This window comes from Plecotus auritus (assembly GCF_963455305.1).
Source record: "Plecotus auritus genome assembly, chromosome: 3".
Taxonomy (NCBI): Eukaryota; Metazoa; Chordata; class Mammalia; order Chiroptera; family Vespertilionidae; genus Plecotus; species Plecotus auritus.
Window position 1 is genome coordinate 118532637 of NC_137772.1, and position 27770 is coordinate 118560406.

General features: G+C 41.2%; 1 protein-coding gene across 6 annotated transcripts in view; it reads right to left on the reverse strand.

Moving 5' to 3' along the window:
* The window catches only part of IFT88 (intraflagellar transport 88), a 186800-nt gene that overhangs the window by 74114 nt on the left and 84916 nt on the right, over positions 1–27770 (reverse strand). For all 6 annotated transcript variants that reach the window (XM_080662125.1, XM_080662122.1, XM_080662121.1 and 3 more), the window contains 3 exons: positions 5641–5749; positions 2877–3027; positions 2180–2295 (listed from right to left, as the gene is read on the reverse strand). In XM_080662125.1, coding sequence (XP_080518251.1) covers positions 2180–2295; positions 2877–3027; positions 5641–5749 — 376 coding nt within the window. The remainder of the gene's footprint in view (positions 1–2179; positions 2296–2876; positions 3028–5640; positions 5750–27770) is intronic.

A 27770-nucleotide genomic window follows, 5' to 3' on the forward strand; every position in this document is an offset into this window, starting at 1 on the left:
CCCACGTCCGGGCCTACGCCCCACAGTGAAGCCTGCGGTTGGGCACCAACAGATGGCTCGGGGAAACAACATAGCCATGTTGGTACTGTAGCAGTTTCTATGCACGTTTAAACCATCCATCCGCGTTCTTCTGGAAAGAAAGGCTTTTTCTCCCACTCTGGACAGCCACACTCCCCCGGTGGTGCCTGAGGACCTGGGGCCTACCTGTCACCCCAGCCTCTTGACCCCGCAGGCCAATGCCCTAACAGCTCTGTATCTCTGCGGCCCTCCGCACAGCCCGCTGGCGCTGTCCAGCGCAGTCCATCCACTGCGGTCCGTCCATCTGCACGGCCCCTGAGGCTACCCAGCCACACGCGCTTGGGTTGCTCCCACCCGGACTCTGCTTTCCTGCACCTGGTGGTGGGCCCAGTGAGCCTGTGCGGAGCTGAGCCTTGGTGACTGCAATTTGAGAAGCTGCCCTTTCTTTATTTTTAAAAGACTGCACTGTACATGCCTGGTCCCCAGCGCAGCCCTGGCCTGGGCTAGAGGCCACTGTGGTTTGAAGGCTGGCCACGCTCCCGATCCAGGCGGGGTCCCCTCATGGTGACCGGTCGTCCAAATGGTCCTGACGGCCTGGGCTATAATTAGTATAGACTAGTGGATCGGTGCATGAAATTCATGCATGACAGGGGGTTCCCTCAGCCCAGCCTGCACCCTCTCCAATTGGGGACCCCTTGGGGGATGTCCAACCACTGGTTTAGGCCTGATCCCACAGGAACTGGGCCTAAACCGGTGGACAGACATCCCTCTCACAATCTGGCACTGCTGGCTCCTAACTGCTCACCTGCCTGCCTGCCTTATCTCCTCTAACTGCCTCTGCCTGCCTGCCTGATTGCCCCTAACCCCTCTGCCTGCCTGATTTCCCCTGTCTGCCTGCCCGCCTGATCGCCCCTAATTGCCCTCCCCTGCTGGCCTGATCTTGCCCCCAACAGCCCTCCCCTACAGGCCTGATCGCCCCTAACGGCCTCTGCCTCGGTCCCCACCACCATGGCTTTGTCCGGAAGGAAGTCAGACATCTGGAAGATGGCCGGTCGACCCGGTATAATTAGCATATTACCCTTTTAGTAGTATATATAGATTATATAGGATAGGATTGCTTAAATGGGGGGGCTAGCCTTTTTCATCAGGAGGAGATGCTCTTGGCAGACAAAAATACATAATCCCTATATCTGAACTGATATAGCCAGTCATATGCACTATACTGCCAAACCGGTCATTAAAAAATTGAACCGCTTTCTTACACCTTACACCAAACAGCTGTTGCCCTTAAAACCCCTCCTCAGCCCCCATCTTAAGTTCTGCCTTTGCAGTTCACCCAGATTAGGTTCTGATTGGACGGTTTCTATGCCAGTCAGTGTCAAAAGCTCTGCCTCCTACGCAGCCATTGGCTCCTCGCACTTCACCCAGATTTGGTTCTGATTGGTCGGTTTCTATGCCAGTCAGTGTCTCCGGGCCTATCAACGGGCCTGATCAGAGAGGCGGGACTGATCAGCAGCCCCAGTGGAGGCCTGAGAGAAAGAGAGGCGTGGTTGCTGGCCAGGCCCGGATCGAAAGAGAGAGCAAGTGCTGATCAACAGCTGCCACGGAGGCTACAGATGAGACCCTGTTTCTCTCTCCAGACCTCTCTTTGGGCCTGATCCACAGCCCCCTCTGCAGTCAGTGCTGGGTCAGGGCGCCCGCAGTAGCCGCAGTCAGTGCTGGGTCGCCACGGCAACCTAGCACTGACTTCCAGTTGGTCGAGCCTTCGGTCGTTTTGGATGTTACGGACCCTGAGTTTTCATATATTAGGATTATGACTATATTCCCTATGCTGTACTTTACATCCTGTGACTATTATGAGATAGTAATTTTTCTGGCTGATAAAGAAACAATACTTGTTTGCTGAGATATGAATAAGAAATATACATAAAAGTATTTTAAAGCAGGTATTTTTTAAACTTTCGCATAAAAAAGAAATATATTTATCACAATAAAAACAAAGTAAAATGGAACATAACACCAGAAAACGGAAATAATGAATGTTCATTAATATTTGTTCATGAACTTAATGTGTCTATCAGATTCTAATTCTATAAATTAAATAAAATCCTATCAGGAGACATTTAATTAAACATAAAAAAAAAAACAAACGGTTACTTACTGTATAAGAGCGGCTCTTTCAAAGTATTGAATGGCTTTTTCACAAAACTGGGTGTCAATATAATAGGCTCCAAGCCACTCAATGACTTCAATGTTAGAAGGAAAATACCTGTATGACTAGAGAAAATACAGGACATGACAATACAACTTCAGTTGCAATGCATAATTTACTCCCTGGACATTTTACCCATTGAGTGGATTAATGTATCCAGTGTAGAATTTCTTACTAAAAGAAGTATGAGCTGTCATATGCACTTCAAAAGACTTTGAAACTATACAAGATTTAGAAAACAAGACTTGTTTGATACATTTTTTTACTATATCTTTTTTATGTACTGATACATAATCTGAGTCAAATTAAATATGTAATAGAATAAAAAAGACATGAAAATCATGCTTCAAGAGAAAAATGAGTCTAATTTCATTTTTTATTAAAATTAATAAACAACTAACTTTATATTCCACAAATGCATTAATTTTAAATCATTATTCATTTAAAAACTAATAAACATTTCTACAGTGTAGTGATGGCCAGAGGGAGGGGGGCAGGGGCTGGTAGAAGGTGGGGAAAGGGGGGGAACATTGGGGGACATCTGTAATAGTGTCAACAATTTAAACAACTGTAAGTTAAAAGGCCACTGAATTTTATAAACAATTCATAAAAATCTAAAAAGTAGAAGGAAAGATTATCCACCTACCTCATAGTAGTATTGAAATGCTTGTGACTTATCTCCTTCACTATCATATAATTCTCCTAGTTTAGACAGAGCTCTAGAATCAGTTGGAACAACACTGATCAGCTGCATTAACCATTCAATAGCTTGATTGGGATCTTCCATTAATTCGTATCTTGGACAATTTCAGTTAAGGATAACACAGTTTTTCTGAATTCACCCTGATCAATAAGCAAACTTAAACATAACATTACAACAAAAATATTCCCTAGGCTATAGTGATGTGCCATTTATTCTGGATTTCCTCAGGGATGAAAACGAAAAATGGAGCAGCGCTGTACGTGACTCTTGTTCCATATGTACACTTGGCTTTTCCTTTGCCTCATTACCATCCATAGGATCAATTTCCAAAGCATTGTCCAAAGTTTGTCCTTAATAAAATGCCAGAGTGTTGTATTCAACCATCCTACCTCTTGTAACACATTCAACATATTCAGGGCATAGTTTCATGTATTTTCCTGTGAATTTTCCTAATTAGATGATGAGCCCCAAATAGGGAGTTCTTTTTTTGTAGCCTTTGTATTTAGTGGGTCCTTTGCATACATTCAGATACCTTGTTCACACCTATTCTAATCCTTTTTTTTTTTTGAAAAATAAGTCTCCTGTTTTTAATGATGAAAACTGTGATACCATAAGGAAAACATAAAAATAAGGAAATATATTCAAATAGCCTTAAACATATCAATTACTTGACTGGGTCCAAACTGATCATGATACTGGCAATTTCAGAGAAATTAAATGGACAAAAGAAAAAAAAGGCTAAAAAATAACTATTAAATCATTTGCTCTACAACTAAATTTTTTAATAAAAATATTTTTATCTACTCTACCAAAAATATGCCAGATAGTACTTAAACTTATTAATGGTGCCCTGGCTGGTATTTCTCAGTGATTAGAGCATTGAGCCACGTGCCAAAGAGTTGCGGGTTTGATGCCTGGTCAAGGGAACACACCTGGGTTGAGGGTTCACTCCCCACCCCTAGTCAGGGTGTGTTTGGAAGGCAACAAGTTGATATGTCTCTCTTATGTTGATGTTTCTCTTTCTCTCCCCCTTCCTCCCTTCCTTCCACTGTCTCTGAAAAGCAATGGAAAAAATCCTCAAGTGAGGATTAACAAAATTATTAATGGTATACTTCATAATATATTTTTTTCTAAATGTATTTGCATAAAGTTTTTATCAAGATAATAATAACTTAAACCTTCATAAAATTTTAATCCTTCCCAAAGTTTTCAAAGCTTATTATCTGTACTAATAAAAGGGTTTATGGGTCAACTGGACATCTTCTGGATGTCTGACTTCCTTCCGGACAAAGCCACGGTGGCAGGGCTGAAGCAGAGGCGGTTAGGGGGAACAAGGCCGGCAGGGGAGCAGTTAGGGTATGACCAGGCCGGCAGGGGAGGGCAGTTGGGGGCGATTAGGCAGGCAGGCAGAGGCTATTAGGGGCGATCAGGCAGGCGAGCAGTTAGGAGCCAGCAGTCCTGGAATTTAATGCACTGGGCCTCTAGTTTCTATATATAAAAGCCTAAGCAACTGAATGACTGGACAACCGAATGACCGGTCGACTGGTCACTACGATGCACACTGACCACCACGGGCAGACGCTCAATGCAGGAGCTGCCCCCTGGTGGTCAGTGCGCTCGCGCTCCCACAGCCAACTTCCAGCGGCTGGTCCACCTCCCATGGCCCCTCCCCCCGGCCAGCCAACCTCCCGCAGTCCCTCCCTCCATCCAGCTGGCCAACCTCCCACGGTTCCTCCCCCTGGCCGGCCGGTCCCAGCTGGCCCCGATCGCTGGCCAGGTGGAGGGACTCCACCTGTGCACGAATTCATGCACCAGGCCTCTAGTTTTTAAAATAAGAAGAGAAATTAAAGTGTTTTTCAAATAGTGTCAAAGACATTAAAAACATTAACAGATTTCTGCTCTTCCAACCAAGAGTAGGGGAAAAATCAACTACAGAAAAGCTAAGAGTTGCAGAAGAAACTGACAGGAGAGCAATGTTTTATATTTCAGCAGTTCCTGAGTCCTAAATAAAATATGGCACATACATTCCACAGTCAATGAGTATACTACTGAGTAAACAGAAAGAATAAGTTCAAATTCAATCAGTAGTACTAATCAGTAATAAACAATATTTTCCTTTTAATTAGTAAGTTACTGCTTCAAAAATACCCTATAAAACTCAGAGTTGCCCTAACCGGTTTGGCTCAGTGGATAGAGCATCGGCCTGTGGACTGAAAGGTCCCAGGTTCGATTCCGGTCAAGGACATGTAGCTTGGTTTCGGGCACATCCCCAGTAGGGGGTGTGCAGGAGGCAGCCAATCAATGTTTCTCTCTCATCGATGTTTCTAACTCTCTATCCCTCTCCCTTCCTCTCTGTAAAAAATCAATAAAATATATTAAAAAAAACACCTCAGAGTTAATACATTCTAAACTATCTAATTTACATTTGATAAATAGCTTATGAGTACTCAACACATTATACTCAATTACTTTAATGATTATTTCTAAAAATTTATAATAGTTTTAACCTTTAAGTAATTCCTCTTACAATGCAAATGATTCTTTAAAACAGGATTGCTCAAATAATATTTTCGCCACATATTAATCTATTAGGTTTTAAAATATTACCCTCATCAATTAGTTAGTTGGTTAAGCTTACTTAATAATTGGTATGCAATTACCAATTGAATGAATTAATAATGATCCCTAAATTTTTCACGTAAGATACACATTGGCTATCTGGTACAAAACTTGAGCGCTATTTCTCAGGATTGCATGAAGCTTCAGGAAACAGTCCAAAGCCTCGTCAAGCCGATTTAGCTTCTTATAGGTAAGGCCTTAAAAAGAAGGAAAGAAAAAAAGTTATAAGGAAGTTTCTCAAAGTAACAAAATGAACATTTAAATACATGTAAATATTCATCCAAAAGAAAAAATAAAGATGAACAGATTATTTTGTTGTTGTTAATCCTCACCCAAGGATATTTTTCCATTGATTTTTAGAGAGAGTAGAAGGGAGGGGAGAGACAGAGAGAGAGAGAAACATTGATGTGAGAAAGACACATTGATTGGTTGCTACCTGCATGTGCCCTGACCAGGGCTGGGGATTGAGCCTGCAACCAAAGGTACATGCCCAGGATCAGAATCAAACCTGGGACCCTTCAGTCTGCAAGTCAAGGCTCTATCCACTGAGCCAAACCAGCTTGGGTCAAATTTTTTTTTTTTAAAGAACAAGTTGGGTCCTGGCCGGGTAGCTCAGTTGGTTGGAGCATCATACCGAGGTTGCAGGTTCAATCCCTAGATGGGGCACAAACAAGGAGCATAAATAAGTGAAATAACAAATCAATGTTTCTCTCTCTAAAATTTAATAAATAAAAAATTTTAAAAAAAGAACAAGTTGGGGGCAGGGATGTTCTACTAATATTTGGCAGACACCAAAAAGTTTTAGTGATGGTAAAGTGTGGTAGGAAAAGGAAGAGGTAAAAAGATTAATAGAATAGCATAAGCAGTTTAGAAATGGACTCAGTTACAGAATTTAGTTAATGGGCATTAAAAATTAATGAGGACTAAGGGACTAGTTGAATATGGTGCCAGGACAACTGACTATGCATGAAGAAAAAAAATGTAGATTCCCATTTTCAATTTGAGTAAATAGGAAATTTATTTTAAAACTAAACAGAAAAAACAAAGCTGTAAAACTACAAAAAAAAAAAAAAAGGAAAATCTTGGGGAAAAGGACTTTGTAAAGCAATAAACAGGTGAAGCCACATATTTTCTTTCTTTTTAAATATATTTGAATCCATTTTTTAAAAATATTTTTATTGATTTCAGAGAGGAAGGGAGGAGAAGAGAGAGATAGAAACATCAATGAGAGAGAATCATTGATTGGCTGCCTCCTATATGCCCCCCACTGGGGATCGAGTCCGCAACCCTGGCATGTGCCCTTGATTGGAATTGAACCCGGGATCCTTCAGTCTGCAGGCCGACGCTCTATTCCCGGAGACAAACTGGCTAGGGCGCCACATATTTTCATAAAGCAAAATTTGTATAAAAAATAGAAAAATTCTATTTGACAAAAGAGATTATAAAGTCAAGCAATGAACTAGGACAAATATCTGAAGTGTATAAAGAGGATAAACATATACCAAGGCACGCCACCTCCTGAAATGGAGGCCTTTGCTCTCCACTTGTCAGTAATGTTAGTTTCCCAGATGCCCAAAAGGCAGTATCCTCCCTACCTTCCAGCATGACTGTAAATGTCTCCTCAGGGAGGTTCTCCTTAATGCCATCTAAATTGTAAATTCCCCCTGCCTCCTTTCCTCTTGGCCCAGCTAGGGCTTCCTTTTTTAGTCTTCCCTGGGGGAGAGATCTGCAGATCCCCAATTGGACAGGTCAGACAAATGGCCTGTGGCAGGTAGCCCGCAAACAGCCTCATTCATGCCTTGGAGCTCCTGCTTGGCTTCAGCTGCACACTCCTGAACGTGAGGACACAAGCAGTATACTCAAACATCAGAGAAAAGGTCATAATGAGAAAGAGAGGATAAAACACACACACATCCCAAAATGCAGGGAAAAGCAAACTGGAAAGCAAACTTCATAAATAACCCTAGATGAGACATAGTATTGCATTGAACTATGTATGTAACACTGCAAACTCATGACAGGGAGGAATGCACTCATTTCAGGTGACATCTGACAGGGAAGGGAATGAGGTGGTGAGTTTTCAGGTCTGGTATCATTTTGTTAATTAAAAACAATCCGAAATAAACATTACAAAATGTTAAAATATATGAAATATAGGTAGTAGGTACATGGGCATTTATTTTTTTCAGTATAATATTTTCTATATTTGAAATTGTTCATAATTAAAAAGAAAATGAGATTTCCCCCCCATACCTATCAGTTTGGCAAACATTTAATTACTAGAGGCCCAGTGCACAAAATTTGTGCACGGGTAGGATTCCCCAGGCCTGGCCTGCAATCAGGGCTGATCTTCCCCAGCTGCTGGCAGCTGGCCTTGCCCCCCCACCGGTTGCCCTCTGTGTGTGAGGCAACCAGTGGGGCCATCAGGGCCCCGCTCACACCCACCTTGGCCTGGCGCCACCCATATCTGCCGCCACCCACTCCTGGTTCCCTGTTTCCCACTGGGTGATTGGAGCCTGCTGGCTGTGGGGAGGGACTGAGAGGTTGGCCAGCAGGCCCTGATCAGGCGATCGGGGCCTACGGGCTAGGGGCAGCTCCTGTGTTGAGCGTCTGCCCCCTGGTGGTCATTGCACGTCATAGCGACGGGTCATTCCACCATCTGGTCGATTTGCATATTATGCTTTTATTATATAGGATAATATGCAGTATTAGCAGGACTTTGGGAAGTCAGTCTCATACACCATAGTGGAACTAGAAATTGGGAAAGCCTTATTTTTATTTATTTTTTAATCTTCATCTGAGGATATTTTTTCCATTGGTTTTTAGAGGGAGGGAAGGAGAGAGGAAGGGAGGGAGGGAGAGAGGGAGGGAGAGAGAGAGAAACATCAATGTGAAAGAGACACATCGATTGGTTGCCTCTTGCATGTGCCCTGACCAGGGCCAGGTATCGAACCTGCAACCTAGGTTCAGGTAATCGAACTTGAGATCCTTCAGTGTGTGGGCCAATGCTCTAACCACCAAGCAACATGGCCAGGGTGGAAAAGTCTTTTTAGAGGGCAATATGGCAACATCTCTGTAAATTTTACAGGTACACAGCTTCTGTCTGAATCATTAATTCCATTAAAAACAACCTATAATCCAAGAGGCTTCTTTTTAACTCTTTGTTATAACGAAGTCAACTCCTCATGAGTTAGAGCTCATTAAGCAAAGAGAGAGAGAAAAAGGAAAGATAATTACAAAGCGGAAGAAGCAAAACAAAAAACAATAACAAAAAAACAACAACAAAAAAACAGGGCACATCCCCAAGGGGGTTGGAAGATAGTGGCAGAATAGGCGGATCTTTCTCCCACTTCCTCCCAGAATCTAACTGGAATTAAAACTAAATTGGGGAATATTCACCCTGAAATATTAGCTGAGGATTGGCTGAAGAGACTTTTGACCAAGGAAGGGCAGAAACCATCTTGTTGGAGGGGACAAGAGAGGTGCTGGCCTAGCACCCAGGAGCAGCAGGTCAAGGAGGATCAGGATTCCCCTAGAGAGGAGAGAGGCCTGGATCCCAGGCAGGGCTCCCCATCATGGATAGCCAGAGCTGGGAACAGCCACCCATGTGGCAACTAGTGGCCAGGGCTTTTATCATTCAGGGAGCTGAGCTGTCTGGAAACAAAGCCACCTTTTAAAAGGGCTGGCACACAGGAGTTTCATTCCCAAAGACTCACCCTAGGCTTTGTTGAAGGGAGGGCGATGTGGAAGGAGTAGGGAAGAGTCATGAGGAGGCTCAGGGATATCCGTGTTGAGTCACCCCCCCACCCCATATGGCAGCACCCATTTTTCCTGAGAGACACAAGCCCTTCCCAACAGCAGCAGCTTAGGGAAAGGCAAATACCTGCCCTCTGGGATATAGCTCACCCCAAACTAAGGAATCCCACTAGCACCACCTTCTGTAATCCAGTGCTCCCACCCTGTATCTTGACCCCTGCTGAGGAGGCAGCAGACTCAGGCGGGCAGTAGTCTCAGTGACTGTCAATGGCTGGTTTGGGGCGGGATATTCCCCCCACTTTCCGGGGAACCTGGCTGGCACTTCTCTCTAACAAGAGAGCTGACAGAAACTCCTGGCTTACAGCAGACCCCACCAGCTGGCCTAAGAGGGACTCCACCTGGCTGAGGACAGGGAAATAGTCTGGGAACACACCTACCATATTTCGTGAAGTCAACATTTGCAGATCTGCCTTAGGGACCTGTACTGCTAAAAAACTGGAGGCAGCCACAAGCTGTGGATTGCTTGAAGCTTTGAATAGGGTACCAAGAGCCAAGATTGGAAAGCTTCTGACATTGGCTAGCACAAAGGTACCTGCTGGGAAGTCTGAAATCAGCATACATAAATAGCCTGAGACAACATATGAGCAGGACCCAAAGGGAAATCCTAGTAGGCACTAAAATCTGTTGAGACAAACGTTACGTGGTTGGGTTTTGTTGTCTCCTCCCCTCCCCCATTATTTTCCTTTTATTGCTTTAGTATTATTTTTTCCTCATTCTTCTATTGTTTCTTTCATATCTCTTATTTGCCTCTTTTCTTACTCTATTTTTTTGTTCTTTAGCTTAATCTTTCTTTGTCTTCTATTTATCTTTTCATAACATTTGCTCTTTCATCTTTTCCTTTTTACCATTTTCTTTTTCCTAATCATTATTCTTATTTTTCCTCTCCTTTGTTCTTTTCAGAACCTTATACCTTCCTATTTTCTCTTCTAGTATTCTTTTAGTTATTATTACTTTCTTCCTTTTTTATTATTATTCTCTTTTATTTAAAAAATTTTTTTATTGTTTAAAGTATTACAAATAGTAGTACATATGTCTCCTTTTTTTCCCCCATTGACCTTTGCCCGGCCTCCCCTAACGCCTGTCACATGCCCTCACCCCACCTCCCCAGTGTCTTGTGTCCATTGGTTATGCTTATATGTATGCATACAAGTCCTTCGGTGGATTTCTTACCGCCCGCCCCCCCCTCCCCCCCCCCCCGCCGCCAACCCTCCCCTACCTTCCCGCTGTAATTTGACAGTCTGTTCGAGGCTTCTCTGCCTCTGTATCTAACTCTTTGTTCATCAGGTTATAAATTCTTTATTATCCATAAATGAGCAAGATCATGTGGTATATTTCTTTCACTGCCTGGCTTATTTCACTAAGCATAATGCTCTCCAGTTCCATCCATGCTGCTGCAAATGGTAAGAATTCCTTCTTTTTTATAGCAGTGTAGTATTTCACTGTGTAGATGTACCATAGTTTTCAATTCCATTCATCTGCTGATGGGCATTTAGGCTGTTTCCAAATCTTAGCTATTGTAAATTGTGCTGCTATGAACATAGGGGTGCATATATCCTTTCTGATTGGTGTTTTTAGTTTCTTGGGATATATTCCTAGAAGTAGTATTACTGGTTCAAACAGCAGTTCCATTTTCAGTTTTTTGAGGAAACTCCATACTGTTCTCCACAGTGGCTGCACCAGTCTGCATTCCCACCAGCCGTGAAGGAGGGTTCCTTTTTCTCCGCATCCTCTCCAGCACTTCTCATTTTTGGTGATAGCCATTTTGACAGGTGTGAGGTGGTACCTCATTGTTGTTTTGACTTGCATCTCTCGGATGATTAGTGATTTTGAGCATGTTTTCATGTGTCTATTGGCCTTCTGTATGTCCTCTTTTGAAAAGTGTCTATTTGGGTCCGTTGCCCATTTTTTGATTGGGTTGTTTATCTTTCTTTTGTTAAGTTGTATGAGTTCCCTGTAAATTTTGAAGATTAAACCCTTATCGGAGATAACATTGGCAAATATGTTCTCTGATGCAGTGGGATTTCTTGTTGTTTTGTTGATGGTTTCTCTTGCTGTGCAAAAGCACTTTATTTTGATGTAGTCCCATTTGTTTATTTTCTCCTTAGTCTCTCTTGCCCTAGGATCTGAGTCTGTAAAGATAATGCTACAACACATGTCTGCAATTTTGCTGCCTATGTAGTCTTGCGGACTTTTAATGGTTTACTGTCTTACGTTCAAGTCCTTTAGCCATTTTGAGTTTGTGTTTGTATGGTGTAAGTCGGTGGTCTAGTTTCATATTTTGCATGTATTTGATCAGATTTCCCACCACCATTTATTAAATAGGCTGTTTTGACTCCGTTGTATGCTCTTGCCTCCTTTGTCAAATATTAATTGAGTATAATGGCTTGGGTCAATTTCTGGGTTCTCTATTCTGTTCCACTGGTCTATATGTCTATTCTTGTGCCAGTACCAGGCAGTTTTGAGAACCGTGGCTTGGTAATATAGTTTGATGTCTGGTACTGTGATCCCTTCTACTTTGTTCTTCTTTCTCAGGATTGCTGTGGCTATTCGGGGTCTTTCTTTATTCCAGATGAATTTTTGGAGAGTTTGTTCTAGATCTTTGAAATATGCCATTGGTATTTTAATAAGTATTGCATTGAATCTATAGATTGCTTTAGGTAGTATGGACATTTTAATGATGTTGAGTCTACCAATCCATGAATATGGTATGTTCTTCCATTTGTTTATGTCTTCCTCTATCTCTTTTTTCAATGTCCTGTAGTTTTCCGTGTATAGGTCTTTTACGTCCTTGGTTAAGTTTATTCCTAAGTACCTTAATTTTTTTGGTGCAATGGTGAATGGGATTGTTTTTTTCATTTCTCTTTCTGTAAGTTCATTATTTGTGTATAAAAAGGCCACAGATTTCTGGGCATTAATTTTGTATCCTGCTACATTGCCAAATTCATTTATTAGGTCTAGTAGTTTTTTTGATGGAGTCTTTGGGGTTTTCTATGGATAGTATCATGTCATCTGTGAATAAGGACAGTTTTACTTGTTCTTTTCCAATTTGGATGCCTTTTATTTCTTCTTCTTGTCTGATTGCTATTACTAGTACTTCTAATACTATGTCGAACAGGAGTGTGAAAGTGGGCATCCTTGTCTTGTTCCTGTTCTTAGGGGAAATGACTTTAGTTTTTGCCCACTGAGTATGATGTTGGCTGTAGCTTTGTCATATAGACCTTTTATTATGTTGAAGTATGATCCCACTATTCCCACTTTGCTGAGAGTTTTTATCAAGAAAGTGTGTTGTTGCCCTGACCGGTTAGGCTCAGTGGATAGAGTGTCAACCTGCGGACTGAAGGGTCCCGGGTTCGATTCCGGTCAAGGGCATGTACCTGGGTTGCAGGCACATCCCCAGTGGGAGGTGTGCAGGAGGCAGCTGATCGATGTTTCTCTCTCATCAATGTTTCTAACTATCTATCCTCTCCCTTTCCTCTCTGTAAGAAATCAATAAAATATATTTAAAAAAAAAAGAAAAAAAAAGAAAGGGTGTTGGATTTTCTCAAATACTTTTTCTGCATCAATTGATATGATTATGTGATTTTTGTCTCTCAGTTTATGTGATGTATCACATTTATTGATTTACAGATATTGTACCATCCTTGCATTTCCGGTATAAATCCCACTTGGTCATGGTGTATGATCTTTCTAATGTATTGCTGAATCCGATTTGCTAGAATTTTGTTGAGGATTTTAGCATCCATGTTCACCAAGGATATTGGCCTGTAGTTCTCTTTTTTTGTGGTGTCTTTATCTGGTTTTGGGATTAGGGTAATGCTGGCTTCATAGAATGAGCTTGGAAGTGTGCCTTCCTCTTAAAATTTTTGGAATAGTCTGAGGAGGATAGGTTTTAGTTCTTCTTTGAATTGTTGGTAGATCTCCCCTGTAAAGCTGTCCGGACCAGGGCTTTTGTTTGCTGGAAGATTTTTGATTGCTCTTTCAATTTGTTCAGTAGTTATCAGCCTATTCAGGTTTTTTGATTCTTCTTGGTTGAGTTTTGGGAGCTTGTATTTTTCTAGGAATATGTCCATTTCATCTAGGTTGTCCAGTTTGTTGGAATAGAGTCATTCATAGTATTTTTTGATAATCGGTTGTATTTCTGTGGGATTGGTTGTTATTTCACCTCTTTCATTTCTGATTTTGTTTATTTGGGTCCTCTCTCTTTGCTTCTTGGTGAGCCTGGCTAAAGGTTCATCAATCTTGTTAACCTTTCAAAGAACCAGTTCTTGGTTTTGTTGATGTTTTGTATTTTTTTTTTTGTCTCTATGTCGTTTATCTCCGCTCTGATCTTTTATTATTTCCTTCCTTCTGCTTATGCTGGGTTTTTCTTATTGCTCTCTTTCTAACTCTTTGAGATGTAGGGTTAGGTAATTTACTACCATTGTTTCTAGTTTTTTGTTGTAGGCTTTGTAGCTATGAACTTCCCTCTCAAGACTGCTTTCATTGTGTCCCATAGATTTTGGATTGTTGTGTTTTCATTGTCGTTTGTTGCCATGATGCTTTTTTATTTCTTCTTTGATCTCTCTGATAACCCAGTCATTGTTTAATAGCATGCTATTTAGTCTCAGGGTGTTTTATTTCTTTTGATTGTTTTTATTGTAGTTGATTTCTAGTTTTATGCCATTGTGATCTGAGAAGATGCTTGATATGATTTTGATCTTCTTGAATTTGAAGAGACTTTTCCTGTGACCCAATATATGGACTACTTTTGAAAATGACCCATGTGCACTTGAAAAGAATGTATATTCTGTGACTTTGGGTGAAATGTTCTGAAGATGTCAATTAATTCCATCTGATCTAGTGAGTCATTTAGGATTGATGTTTCTTTGCTGATTTTTTGTTTAGGGGATTTGTCCAATGGTGATAGTGGGGTATTAAAGTCCCCTACTATGACTGTATTGCTATAAATCTCTCTCTTGATATCCTCCAGAAGTTTTTTTATGTATTTGGGTGCTCCTGTATTGGGTGCGTATATATTTACCAGTGTTATTTCTTGTTGGACTGTTCCCTTTAGTATTATGAAGTGGCCTTCTTTATCTCTTTTTATGTCCTTCACTTTGAGATCTAATTTGTCAGATATAAGTATTGCTACCCCAGCTTTTTTTTCATTTCCATTCGCCTGAAAAATCTTTTTCCATCCCTTAGTCTGTGTGTGTCTTTTTTTCCGAGGTGGGTTTACTGTAGACAGCAGATATATGGGTCATGTTTTCTTATCCAATCAGTTACCCTATGTCTTTTGATTGGGGCATTTAATCCATTTACATTTAAAGTTATTATTGATATGTACTTGTTTGTCGCCATTCTTATTCTTTACACCTGTGTTGCTTCTTTGCTTTCTATTTGTTCTTTTTACAGCAGACCCTTTAGCATTTCTTGCATTGTGGTTTGGTGGTAATAAACTCCCTCAGTCCTTTTTTGTCTGTGAAGCTCCCGAATTCCCCCTCAATTTTGATTGATAGCCTTGCTGGGTACAGTATTCTTGGATTCAGACCCTTCCTTGCATGACTTTGTATATTTCATTCCATTCCCTTCTGGCCTGATGTGTTTCTGTTGAGAAATAAGTTGCTAGTCTGATGGGGGATCCTTTGTAGGTAACTTTCTGTCTCTCTCTGGCCGCCTTTAAGATTCTTACTTTGTCGTTGGTGTTTGCCAATTTAATTATAATGTGCCTTGGCGTAGGTCTTTTGGGGTTCATTTTGTTTGGGATTCTGTGAGCTTCTTGGATTTGTGTGGGTTTTTCTTCCCTATATCAGGGAAGTTTTCTGTCATTATTTCTTCCAACATGTTTTCTATTCCTTGCTCAGTTTCCTCTCCTTCTGGCACCCCTATTATGCGGATGTTGTTTCGTTTTGTGTTGTCCCAAAGTTCCCTTAGGCTCTCCTCCTGTTTTTTAATTTTTTTTTCTACATGCTGCTCTGCTTGGGTATTTTTTTTCTACCTTATCTTCTAGTTCACTGATGCGGTTCTCTGCCTCTTCTAGACTACTGTTCATGCTTTCTATTGAATTCTTTATAGCAGTGATGTCATTTTTCATTTCTTCTTGGTTCTTCATCATTTCCTCTTGGTTCTTACACATTTTGTTGAATTTGTCTTCCATTCTTTTCAGCGACCTTATGACCATTTCTCTGAATTCTTTCTCTGACATTTGCTTGCCTCCATTTCGTTTACTTCCTTTTCTGGTGTTGCCTCCTTTTCTTTCATTGCGGGCTGTTTCTTTGTCTCTCCATGATCTCTTCGCTGGTTATCTGGTTATGTAGTTCTTTCTCTCCTGCATTGATTTATAGGCACAAAATACAATACAACAAGGCACAATGCACAAGGCATGGAACACCAATGTATTCACGATACTAATAACCCCAAATAAAGGTAGCCACCAGAGAAAAGAGAATTAGGGGATAAGAAAAAAAAAAGGAGTGCAAAAATGATACTGAGAAAAGGAAAAAAAGTAAGAGAGAAAAGAAAGAGAATAAAAAAGAGGGGGGGGGGACTATTTATCTGGGAAGAAAACTCCAACAGAACAACCACTAATCCCCAAAAATGCAAACAACAAACACCCAGAGATGAATGCTAACTACAGACAACAATTAATAACAAGTGAAGAGAGGAAAAACAGAAGCAACAAACAAACAAAAACAAAAACAAACAAAAAAAGAGAGTAACAATCTCACCAATAAGCACAACAATAACCAATCTAATCGACTCTCAAGCAAACAATAGAACAGAGAGAAATCAAGACAAAACAAAATAAAACAAAAAAACCTAGAACAAAAAACCAAAACAGAACAGAAAAACAGTAACAACAACAAAAACAGACGAACAAAAAAAGGGCAGAGAGAAAAAAATTCGGATAGTGAAGAAAGAGGAGAGAGAGGTGTCTAAGAACTTAGAGCAGGGGATCAGGAATTATACATATATATATATATATATATATATATATATATGGTGAAATTTTAACGGGGTAAAAAGAAGGAATAGGGAAAATTTGAAGCAGGAATAGGGTAAGAAAAACAGGACAACAAAAGGGGAAAAGTGAGGAAGAGAGTGTTGGCATTAGGTAAAGTTGAGATAGAGTAAAATGATGCTAAAGAAAAAATTAAAATAAAATGTAGAATACTAATCCCAAAATAAAATAAAGAGAAAATAAAATGATACTTTAAAAAAGGTAAAATAGTAGTAGTAATAATACTGATTAAAAGTGAAAGTATAATAATTAAACAGGTATAATCTAGTGAGAAAAAAAGATAAAAAATTTAGTTTCTTAAATAAAAGATGAAAAAATAAAAATGTGCAGTAGTGAGGTCATTCACTTCCTCTACTGTTCTGTTTGGTATGCCTGTTTCCTGTTCGGTAGTCAAGACACTATTGAAGTTCCCTGCATTCCACTGCTCCTCTGTGTTATAAACCACAGTCCTGATTTTCCAGCAGGCAGTATTTCTTTGTTTCTTAGACTCCTTTATTTTTGTTTACACAAGAGTCAATTCCTGGGTGGCAGTGTTTCTGTATTGACCTCCGGGGCTATAAGTCCTCTCTAGCCAGTATTTAGATTTTGTTTTTCCTGTCACACTTAATACTGGTTTGGGAGTATGGACTGCCCCAGAGATGGTTCTCTGATCATTTCTCCCAGCTCTGATCCCCAAGTTCCAGAAAAAGAACTTTCCCCTGCAGTCTGTGAGAGTGTCCTCAATTGGGTGATCCTATGTACTGGGCTTAGTAATCAAAAGCAAGGATTTAAAGAGAAAAAAAAAAAGAACCAGAGTAAGTGCGTGAACTCATGACTTTTACCCTCTGGCACTGCGTGCAAGTCTGTGCAGTCTTTTTTCCCTTGGCTCTAAGCAGCCAGCATACTGTTAAAATTTTTAGGCTGCCCTTTTGCACCCAGTTCAGCTATGGGATGCTTTTTAGTGTTCCCTTCTGTTAGCAGCCCCACGGATCCCCTTCCACATTTGCGGATCATGCTAGCCCCAAAAGCCACAGATTTTGTGGGGCGCAGACTTCCCTAGAACCTCTAGCTCCAGTTGTGCATGTTTCTTTCTCCTGCCTGGATCACAGATCTCACCTTTTCCTAGGTGAAATCTGACCTTTCCGTGAGAAGGTGCAGAGCTCCTCCAAGTCCACATATTCACGCTGCTTGAGGTCCAGTGTTCCTGGGTTCACAGCTGTTTCCTAGGTGGTGTTGTTGTAGATTCCCAGGATTTTTAGGCTTCCGATAACAGCCACTCTTCCCTTCCAGATGGTGCGGTTTCCGCATCAGAGCCAGTTGCTCCAGGAGAGATTTCAGCAGCAGTGGAGGCTGCCCAGTCAGGGGAACCCAGTCTGGCAATCCCCAACAGTCCCTTGGAGTATAGCTGTCCCTCAACTCAGAAATACACACTCCCTGTGCATCCACACACTCCTTTTGTTCTCTCAGTCACGCACTATCTTGCAGTCTGCCTTCTCGTCGGCAGCCATCTTCCTCCCACTCTCTGTTCTCTTTCTTAATTCCCATTTCTTTTGTGGTTGTTTTTGCTGCTGTTGTTGGAATCTTTCGTATGGTTTGTTTGTTTCCTGTATTGTTTTTATTTAGTCCTATAAGCACCTGTAGAACAGTTTGCATGATGTGGTCGGGGTTGAGCCTCACAGCCAGCCTGAGAGGAGATCCCACCCATGAACAGGACAACAACAATCAAGACCCAATTACAATAGGACTGCCCAAGTAAACCACAGAAAGGTCACATCATGAGCATCCAGTTCAGGAGTTCAAGGAGACTGCACTACGGGGTCCCACAGTACATTTACTACAAAAGGCCAACCCACAAAGACTGGGTGTCATAGCAGTTCTATTTAATACATAGAAACAAAAACAAAGAGACAGCTAAAATGGGGAGACAAAGAAAAACCCAAAATGAAAGAAAAGAAAGAATCTCTAGAAAAAGACCGAAATTAGATCGAGGAAAGCAACTTATAAGACATAAGTGTTCAGACTAATGGTTATAAGGATGCTTAAGGAACTTAGTGAGAACTACAAGGAACTAAATGGGAACTACAAGGAATTAGTGAGAACAACATCAGCATGGAAAAAATGATATAGAAACCATGAATAAGAACAGGTCAGAAATGAAGAATACTATATCTGACATTAAGAATGCAATGAAAGGCCCTAACCGGTTTGGCTCAGTGGATAGAGCATCGGTCTGCGGACTCAGGGGTCCTGGGTTCGATTCCGGTCAGGGGCATGTGCCTTGGTTGCGGGCACATCCCCAGTGGGGGGTGTGCAGGAGGCAGCTGATCGATGTTTCTCTCTCGTCGATGTTTCTAGCTCTCTGTCCCTCTCCTTTCCTCTCTGTAAAAAATCAATAAAATATATTTAAAAAAAAAAAAAAAAGAATGCAATGAAAGGAATTAAAATCAGGCTTGATGGAGCAGAGATCAAATCACAAATTTGAAACACAAGGTAGAGGCAAGAGAAACCAAGATGGTGGCATAGGTAAATGTGGTACTTGCATCCGCCCACAACCACATCCAAATTACAACTACAATACAGAACCACCATCATTCAGAACCACCAGAAATCTGGCAGAAAGGAAGACCTACAATTACAGAATTAAAGAAGAAAGCATGTTGAGACTAGTAAGAGGGGAGGAGGCATGGAACAGACTGGTCCAACACCAATGTATCGCATGTTTTTAACCAGGAGGGATATCTTGGCTGAGGAGGCTTACCATGAGGAGCAAGGCTTACTGTGAGGTTTATCGCACCAGAACCGTCATCCCAGAGTACCAGTGCCAGGGCTGTAAAAGCCAGTGGGGAGCTCAGATGGTGTGGTTGAGTGGTTGAGCATCCACCTATGAACCAGGAGGTCACCATTCAATTCCTAGTCAGGGCACATGTCCGGGTTGTGGTCTTGATCCCCAGTAGGGGATGTGCAGGAGGCAGTGGGTCAATGATTCCTTCACATCTTTGATATTTCTCTCTCTCCCTCTCTGAAATCAATAAAAATATGTTAAAAACAAAACAAAAGAACTGGAAACCCAAGCAGTTCTTTTTAAAGGGCCCACACACAGACTTGGTTGGATTCACTCCTTCTGAGTTCCAGTTCTGGGGCAGCAGCATGAAAGGATCCAGGAACATGTGGGGAGGAATTAAATTGTCTGGCATCAGGGCAAGAACTGGGAGGCAGCTTTCCTCCAGACAAAAGTGTTGGCAGAGGTCATTGTTCCTCTGCTGAGACCTCCCCTCCCACAAAGCTGACTGGCAGGTGCCATATCTGAGTCTCCATCAACCTGACCCACCCTGTTTGGCTCATCCTGGAGATTCCTTGAGACCCCACCCCACCCAATTTGCAGATCCACCCAAGGTGTTTTCCATATGAATGGCCTGTCCTGGTTTGTGCTTCAGATTTCACTAAAATCTCTTAAGCAACTAGTAGCTGAACTCAGTATGCCCCATACCCCTGGATAAGTGACCCATGGCTAGGCACTAGCAGCAGCCTGCCTTGGTTCACAGTTTGGTCTCTCCTGGGGATACTGAAGGAAGAAGAGAGCAAGAAATTGAAAACCTATTTGAAGAAACAATGACCAGGTGAAAGAAATAGACTTATAAGTCCAGGAAGCACAGAAAGTCCCAAACAAGATGAACCAAAGAGGCCCAAACCAAGACACATCATAATTAAAATGCCAAAGGTAAAGACAAAGAATCTTAAAAGCAGCAAGAGAAAAGCAGTTAATTACCTACAAGGGAGTGAGTGACCATATGACTGTCAGCTGATTTCTCAAAAAAACATTGCAGACCAGAAGGGAATGGTAAAAAATATTCAAAGTGATGAAAATAAAGGACCTATAACCAAGATTACTCTATCCAGCAAAGCTCTCATTTAGAATTGAAGGTCAGATAAAGAGCTTCACAGACAAGAAAAAGCTAAAAGAGTTCATCACTACCAAACCAGTATTACATGAAATGTTGAAGGGTTTTCTTTAAGAAGAAGAGAAAAAAGAACAAGAAAAAAAAGAACAATAAATGACAACACATATTCATCAACTGAATCTAAAAATAAAAATAAATGAACAAGGAATCTAATGAACAAAATTAACTGATGAATAAAATAGAATCAGAGGTATGGAAACATGATACAGACTGACGAATCTCAGAGGGAAGGAGGGAGGAGAGGGCAGGAAGAGATTAACCAAAGACCATATGTGCATTACCTATGGACACAGACTACATGTTGGTGAAGGCCTGGGGCAGGGTAGGATCAGTGGGGATGAGGGATGGGGAGAGGGACATCTGTAATATTCTTAACAGTAAAGATTAAAAAGACAAGAAATGTAAATTAGAAAAAACACTCAATTAGAGCAACAAACAATTAAAAAGCATGATAAGAGTTTAAGGGAACTTTGCGACATGAAACAGAACAACATTTGGATCACAGGAGTACCCACGGGAGAAGAAAGCAGGTAAGGGATAGAGAAACTGTTTTAGGAAAAGACAGAAAACTTCCCTAAACCGGTGAAGGAAAAACTCACACAAGTTTAGAATGCAAAAGGAGTCCCATCAAGTTGAACACAAAAAGACCTACATCAAGACATATCATAATTAAAATGGCAAAAGGTAAAGACAAAGAGAGAATCGTAAAGGCAGCAAAGTCAATTATGTACAAGGTAGCTCCCATAAGGCTGTCAGCTGATTTCTCAACAGATATGCTACAGAATAGATGGGAACAGAATGAAGTATTCAAAATAATGAAAAGTGAGGATCTGACTCAAGAAATTCTATCCAGCAAGGCTATCATTCAAAATTAAAGGTGAAATGCAGACAAAAAAACAGCTAGGGTTTATTACCACCAAACCAGCTTTGCAAGAAATGCTAAAGGGACTGTTATATGCAAAAAAAAAAAAAAAAAAAAAAAAAAAAAAGAAAAAGAAAAAAGAAAGAAAGAAAAAGAAATAGAGAAACATAGGCATAAAGAATAAAAATGGCAATAAGTAAGAACCTATCCATAATAGCCTTAAATGTAAATAGATTAAATACTCCATTCGAAAGACACAGGGTAGCAGAACAGATAAGAAAACATGAACCATATATATGCTGTCTATAAGAGACCCACCTCAGAATAAAAGACTCAACACAGGATGAAAATGAAGGGATGGAAAATAAATTTTCCAAGCAAATGGAAACAAAAAAACAAGTGGGGGTTGCAATACTCATATATGACAAAATATACTTGGCCATAAAAGAGACAAAGGAGGTCACTACATAATACTAAAAGGATCACTACAACAAGAGGATATAACTGTGATAAACATATATGCATCCAATATAGCAGCATCCAAATATTTTTAAAGCTCCTGGAGAGATTAAAAATGGTGTGGAGTAAGTGGATGCTACACAGACATGCTCCCAGGACCAAATTGAAATTACAACTAAAATACAAAAAAAAAAAAAAAAATCCTGAATATTCAACTGAAGATTAGCTGGAGAGAACCCTGACAGCCAAGGATTGAAAGTGGAGACCATATTGAGACTGGTAGGAAAAGCATAGGTGTGAAAGGGCTGGCTGAGCTCCCACAGACAGCAGCTGAAGTTCTGGAGAGATATCTCAGCTGGGGGGGTTGCCACTGAGAACTCTGGGGTCTTATCCACAAGCTGAGCCCCCCAGCAGAGAGCACCAGAACTGAGAAGGGTGCTCACATAACATTGAGCTGTGAAAAGCAGCAGGGTTGCTGTGTCTGCCAGGGAAAGATAGCTGGAAATGCAGGCATTCCCTTAAAGGGTCAATGCACAAAATTCTGTGTGCAGCCACTCACCTTGTGCTCAGGCAGAGTAGACTGGAGCTGTGTGAGCAGAAGCCAGGGTTGGGGGATCTGGAGTTAGAGCTCAGAAGACAGAAACCCTTGTTTCCTGAGCTGAGTCATTCACTCATGCTGTGAAGGTCATCTTTCTCATGCAGACATTTGCTATCCAGCCGGTTTTGCCTGGGAAAAGTCAGTTGAACCACCTTTTTGGAAAACACCTTGCCCCACGGTGTGGAGTTTCTGAGGCCCATTAAGAGACTGAGAACAACAATTAGCCTCCAGGCAAAAGCAATTGCCCCACCCTCTTGACAAAACTCTCGCCACACTGGTGGATGAAAGCCTGATGGGTACTCAGTACTGAATCCAATCAGTCTGCAGGCAGAGGCAGTCTCCAATGGCTTTGAGTCTTTGCCTGATTTAATTAGTCAGAAACAGCATCTGACACTGTCCTGCAAGAGATTGAGAGGCATAACAGATTTACCTAATACACAGTCACAAGCCCAAACAGGAAGCCAAAATAAGGAGAAAAAACAACAACCCCCAAATGAAAGAACAAAAAAATTCTCTAGAAGAAGAGATAAATAAAATAAAGATAAAAAATTCATCTGATATAGAGTTCAGAATAATGATGGTAAAGATGCTCAACAGCATGAGAAAAGATATAGTAACTTTGAAAATGGAAATAAAGAATAGCAGAGCACAAATAAAGAACACATTGGAAAGAATACACAGCAAATTAGGCGAAGATGAGGATCGGATCAGTGAATTAGAAGACAGGGTAGAAAAAAAATCACTTAATCAGAGAAACAAAGAAAAAAAACAATTAAAAAACAGGAGGACAGCTTAAGGGAGCTGTCAACATGAAACATAACAATATTTGAATAATAGGTGTCCCAGAAGGGAAAGAGAGGGAGTAAGGGATTGAGATCATGTTTGAAGAAATAATGGCAGAAAACTTCCCTAACCTGGTGAAGGAAAAAGTCACACAAGTTCAGAAGGCCCAGAGAGTCCCAAACGAGAAGAACCCAAACAGGGTCATGCCCAGACACATCATAATTAAAATTCGAAAAGTTAAAGGCAAAGAGAGAATCTTAAAGGCAGCAAGAGCAAAGCAAATTGTTACTTACAAAGGGGCTCCCATAGGGCTGTCAGCTGACTTTTCATCAGAAACTCTACAGGCCAGAAGGGAATGGCTGGAAGTACTCAAGGTAATGGAAAGCAAGGATCTGTAACCAAGATTACTATATCCAGCAATGCTACATTCAAAATAGATGGTGAAATAAAGAGCTTCCCATACAAAAAAAGCCTAAAGGAGTTCATTATCACCAAGCCAGCATTACAAAAAATGCTAAAGGAACTGCTATAATGAGAAGAAATATATATATACGTATATATATATAGGCATACAGAATAAAAATGGAAATTAGTAAGTACCTATCAATAATAACCTTAAATGTAAATGGATTAAATGCTCCAATCAAAAGACACAGGATAGCTGAATGGATACAAAAGTGACCCAACTATATGCTGTCTACAAGAGACCCACCTCAGAAAAAAACACGCACACAGGATGAATGTTAAGGAATGGAAGAAATTTTTGTAACTAAATGGAAACAAAAATAAAGCTGGGGTAGCAATACTCATATATGACAAAATAGACTTCAAAATGAAGGCCACAAGAGCAAAAAAAAGGTGACTAAGTAACATTAAAAGGATAGATCCAACAAGAGGATTTAACCCTGGTAAACATATATGAACCCAATATAGGAGTATCTATATAGATTTTAAAAACTTCTAGAGGACTTTAAGGGAGAGATCGACAGTAATTCAGTCATAATACCCTGCTGACTTCACTGGACAGATCTTCCAGACAAAAAATTAATAAGGAAAGAGTGACTCTAAAGGATATACTGAATCATATGGATTTAATTGACATTTATAGAATATTTCACCCCAGAGTTGCAGAATATACATTCTTCTCAAGTGTACGTGGGACATTGAGAAAGATAGACCACATGTTAGGACACAAAACAAGTTTCCACAAGTTCAAGAAGACTAAATCATATCAAGCATCTTCTCAGATCACAGTGGAATGAAATTAGAAATCAACTACAGTAAAAACACTCAAAAAACATCCAAACACATGGAGGCTAAATAGCATGTTATTAAATAATGAATGGGTTACCAATGAGATCAAGAAAGAAATAAAAAACTTCCTGGGAACAAATAAAAATGAACACTCAATAACCCAAAATCTCTGGAACACAGCAAAAGCAGTCATGAGAAGGAAGTTCATAGCACTACAGGCCTACCTGAAAAAATAAGAAAAATTAATAATAAACTAATTACCCCCTGCAACTTAAATAATTAGAAAGAGAACAACAATAGAAGCCCAGAGTAAGTAGAAGGAACTAATAAAGATGAGAGCAGAAATAAATGACATAGAGACTAAAAAGAAAAAAAGAAAAAAACAACAACAATGAAACCATGAACTGTTTCTTTTAAAGGATAAACAAGATTGATGATAAACAAATTAGCTAGACTAATCAAGAAACAAAGAGAGAGGATCCAAATAAATAAAATCAGAAATGAAAGTGAAGAAGTAACCACTGACACCACAGAAATACAAAGGATTGTAAGAAAATACTATGAACAACTAGATGCCAACAAGTTGGACAACGTGGATGAAATGGACAATTTCCTAGAAAAATACAATCTCCCAAAATCGAATCAGGAAGAATAAGAAAACCTAAATAGGCCAATAACTGATGAAATAGAAGCAATAATTAAAAAACTTCCACCAAACAAAAGACCTGGTCCACATGGCTTCACAGGGAGTTTTACCAAACATTAAAGGAAGAACTAACACCTATACTCCTCAAACTATTCCAAAAAATACAAGAGAAAGGAACACTTCCAAGCTATTTTTATGAGGCCAGCATTATCCAAATTCCAAAAGCAGATAAAGACACTTCAAAGTAAGAGAATTACTGGCTATATATCCCTGATGAACATAGACGCTAAAATCCTCAACAATATATTAGCAAATTAGATCCAGTAAATATATTAAAAATATCATACACCATGACCAAGTGGGATTTATTCCAGGGATGCAAGGCTGGTACAATATTTGCAAATCAATAAACATGATACATCACATAAACAAATTGAAAGACAAAAATCCCATGATCATATCAATAGATGCAGAAAAAGCATTCAACAAAATCCAACACCCAGTGTTTTGATAAAAACTCTCAGCAAAGTGGGAATAGAGGGAGTATATCTCAACATGATAAAGGCTATATGTGACAAACCTACAGCCAACATCATACTCAATGGGCAAAAACTAAAAGCATTCCCTGTAAGAACAGGGGCAAGACTGGGAAGTCAGCTTTCACCACTCTTATTCAACATAGTAAGAAAAGTCCTACCCATAGCAATCAGACAAGAAGAAGAAATAAAAGACATCCAAATTGGAAAGGAGGAAGTAAAACTGTCCTTATTCGCAGATGACATGATATTGTACATAGAAAACGCTAAGGACTCCATCAAAAAACTACTAGATTAAAGAAATGAATTTGGCAATGTAGCAGGATACAAAATCAACACGCAAAAATTTATGGCTTTTTTATACACCAACTAGAGGCCCGGTGCACAAAATTCGTGCACGGGGGGGGGGGGAGGGGCGGTGTCCCTCAGCCCGGCCTGCGCCCTCTTGCAATCCGGGAACCCTTAGGTAGGGTCCCAAGCCTGGCCGGCAATCAGGGCCTATTGGGGCTTTCCTTCCCCTGGGTACCAGCAGCTGGCCCTGACCCCACCACTGCCACTGCTTGCCATCTGTGCAGGGCTGCCCCCATTCCCCTGCCACCAGTCACCTCCCTCTGTGGGTGATAGGCATGGGGTGTGATTACTTGGCTTACCTGGGCCTCCCTCTGGGGGGCTATCATGACCGGCTCCACACACCCGCCACAACATTGCTGGCCAGTGGCCTGGGCTGCCCTCTGTGGGGCTATCAATCGTGGGCCCCCCAGATTGATTGCCCCACAGAGGGAGGCCCTGCCCACCTACCACATTGCCACCAGCTGGGTGGCCTGTACCTCCCTCTGTGGCTGCCAGCTGGGTGGCCTGGGCCTCCTTTTTTGGGGCAACTGATTGTGAGGCTCGGCGATCAATTGCCCAGCAGAGGTAGGCCCCGCCCACCCAGCCCAGGCTCTGAGATCGATTGCCATACAGAGGGTGGCCTGGGCCTTCCTCTTTGGGGCGATCACGGAGTCCCCTTACCCTCCCCCCAATCGATTGCTTTGACAGCCGGTGGCCTGGGCTTCCCTCTTTGGGGTGATCGATCATGGAGACCACCATCGATTGCACCGCAGAGGAAGGCCTGGGCCTCTCTCGGTGGGGTGATCATGGGGCGATGGTGGGGCCCCCCTGACCAATCTCATCGCACCCACTTTGGCTGGCCTGGTGCCAGTGTGTGTCATAGCATGGTTGTCCTGACGGTCATTCTGCTGTTCAGTTGTTTCGGTCGATTTGCATATTACTCTTTTATTATTTAATGATTCTCAGACACAGAAACTAAAAAAACAATCTCATTTACCAGTGCAACAAAAAAATTAAGATACTTAGGAATAAACTTAACCAAGGCGGTGAAAGACCTATACTCGGAAAACTACAGTTTGTTGAAAAAAGAGATAGTGGAAGATATAAACAAGTGGAAGAATATACCGTGTTCATGGATTGGTAGCATCAGCATCATTAAAATGTCCATACCACCCAAAGCAATCTATAGATTCAATGCAATCCCTATTAAAATACCAACAGCATATTTCACAAACCTAGAACAAATACTCCATAAATTTATATGGGACCAAAAAAACAAAAAACAAAAAAAAGACCCCTAATAGCTGCAGCAATCTTGAGAAAGAAGAATAAAGTTGGAGGAATCACAATACCAGATATCAAATTATACTACGAAGTCACTATACTCAAAACAGCATGACATTGGCACAAGAACAAGCATACAGATCAATGGAACAGAACAGAGACCCAGAAATCTACCCACGCCATACAATGGAGTTAAGACAGTCTCTTCAATAAATGGTGTTGGGAAAATTGGACAGATACATTAAAAAAATGAAATTAGATCACCAATTCTATCTAATAAAATAGAAATATGCAAATTGACCATACCTCTGCTACGCCCACCAGCCAATCAGAGCGAGTATGAAAATTAACCCAACAAAGATGGCAGCGGCCACGGAGCTGGGGCGAGCAGGAGGCTTGGGTTGCCTCCGGCAATGGAGGAAGCCAAGCTTCCCACCTGCTTCTAGCCGGCCCTGGCCTCCGCTCAAGGAGGCGCTGAAAAAAAAGAAAAGAAAAAAAGGAGGGGCTGGGAGCTTGGGTTGCCAGGGGTATTGGCCAGCCTGCAAACAGCCATCAGCCCCTCACCCAGGCTGGCCAGGCAGCCCAGTGGGGACTCCCACCCTGAAGGGGATGTGGCCAGCCTGAAAACAGCCCTCAGCCCCTCACCCAGGCTGGCCAGGCACCCCAGCGGAACCCGCCACCCTGAAGGGGCTGTGGCCATCCTGCAAACAGC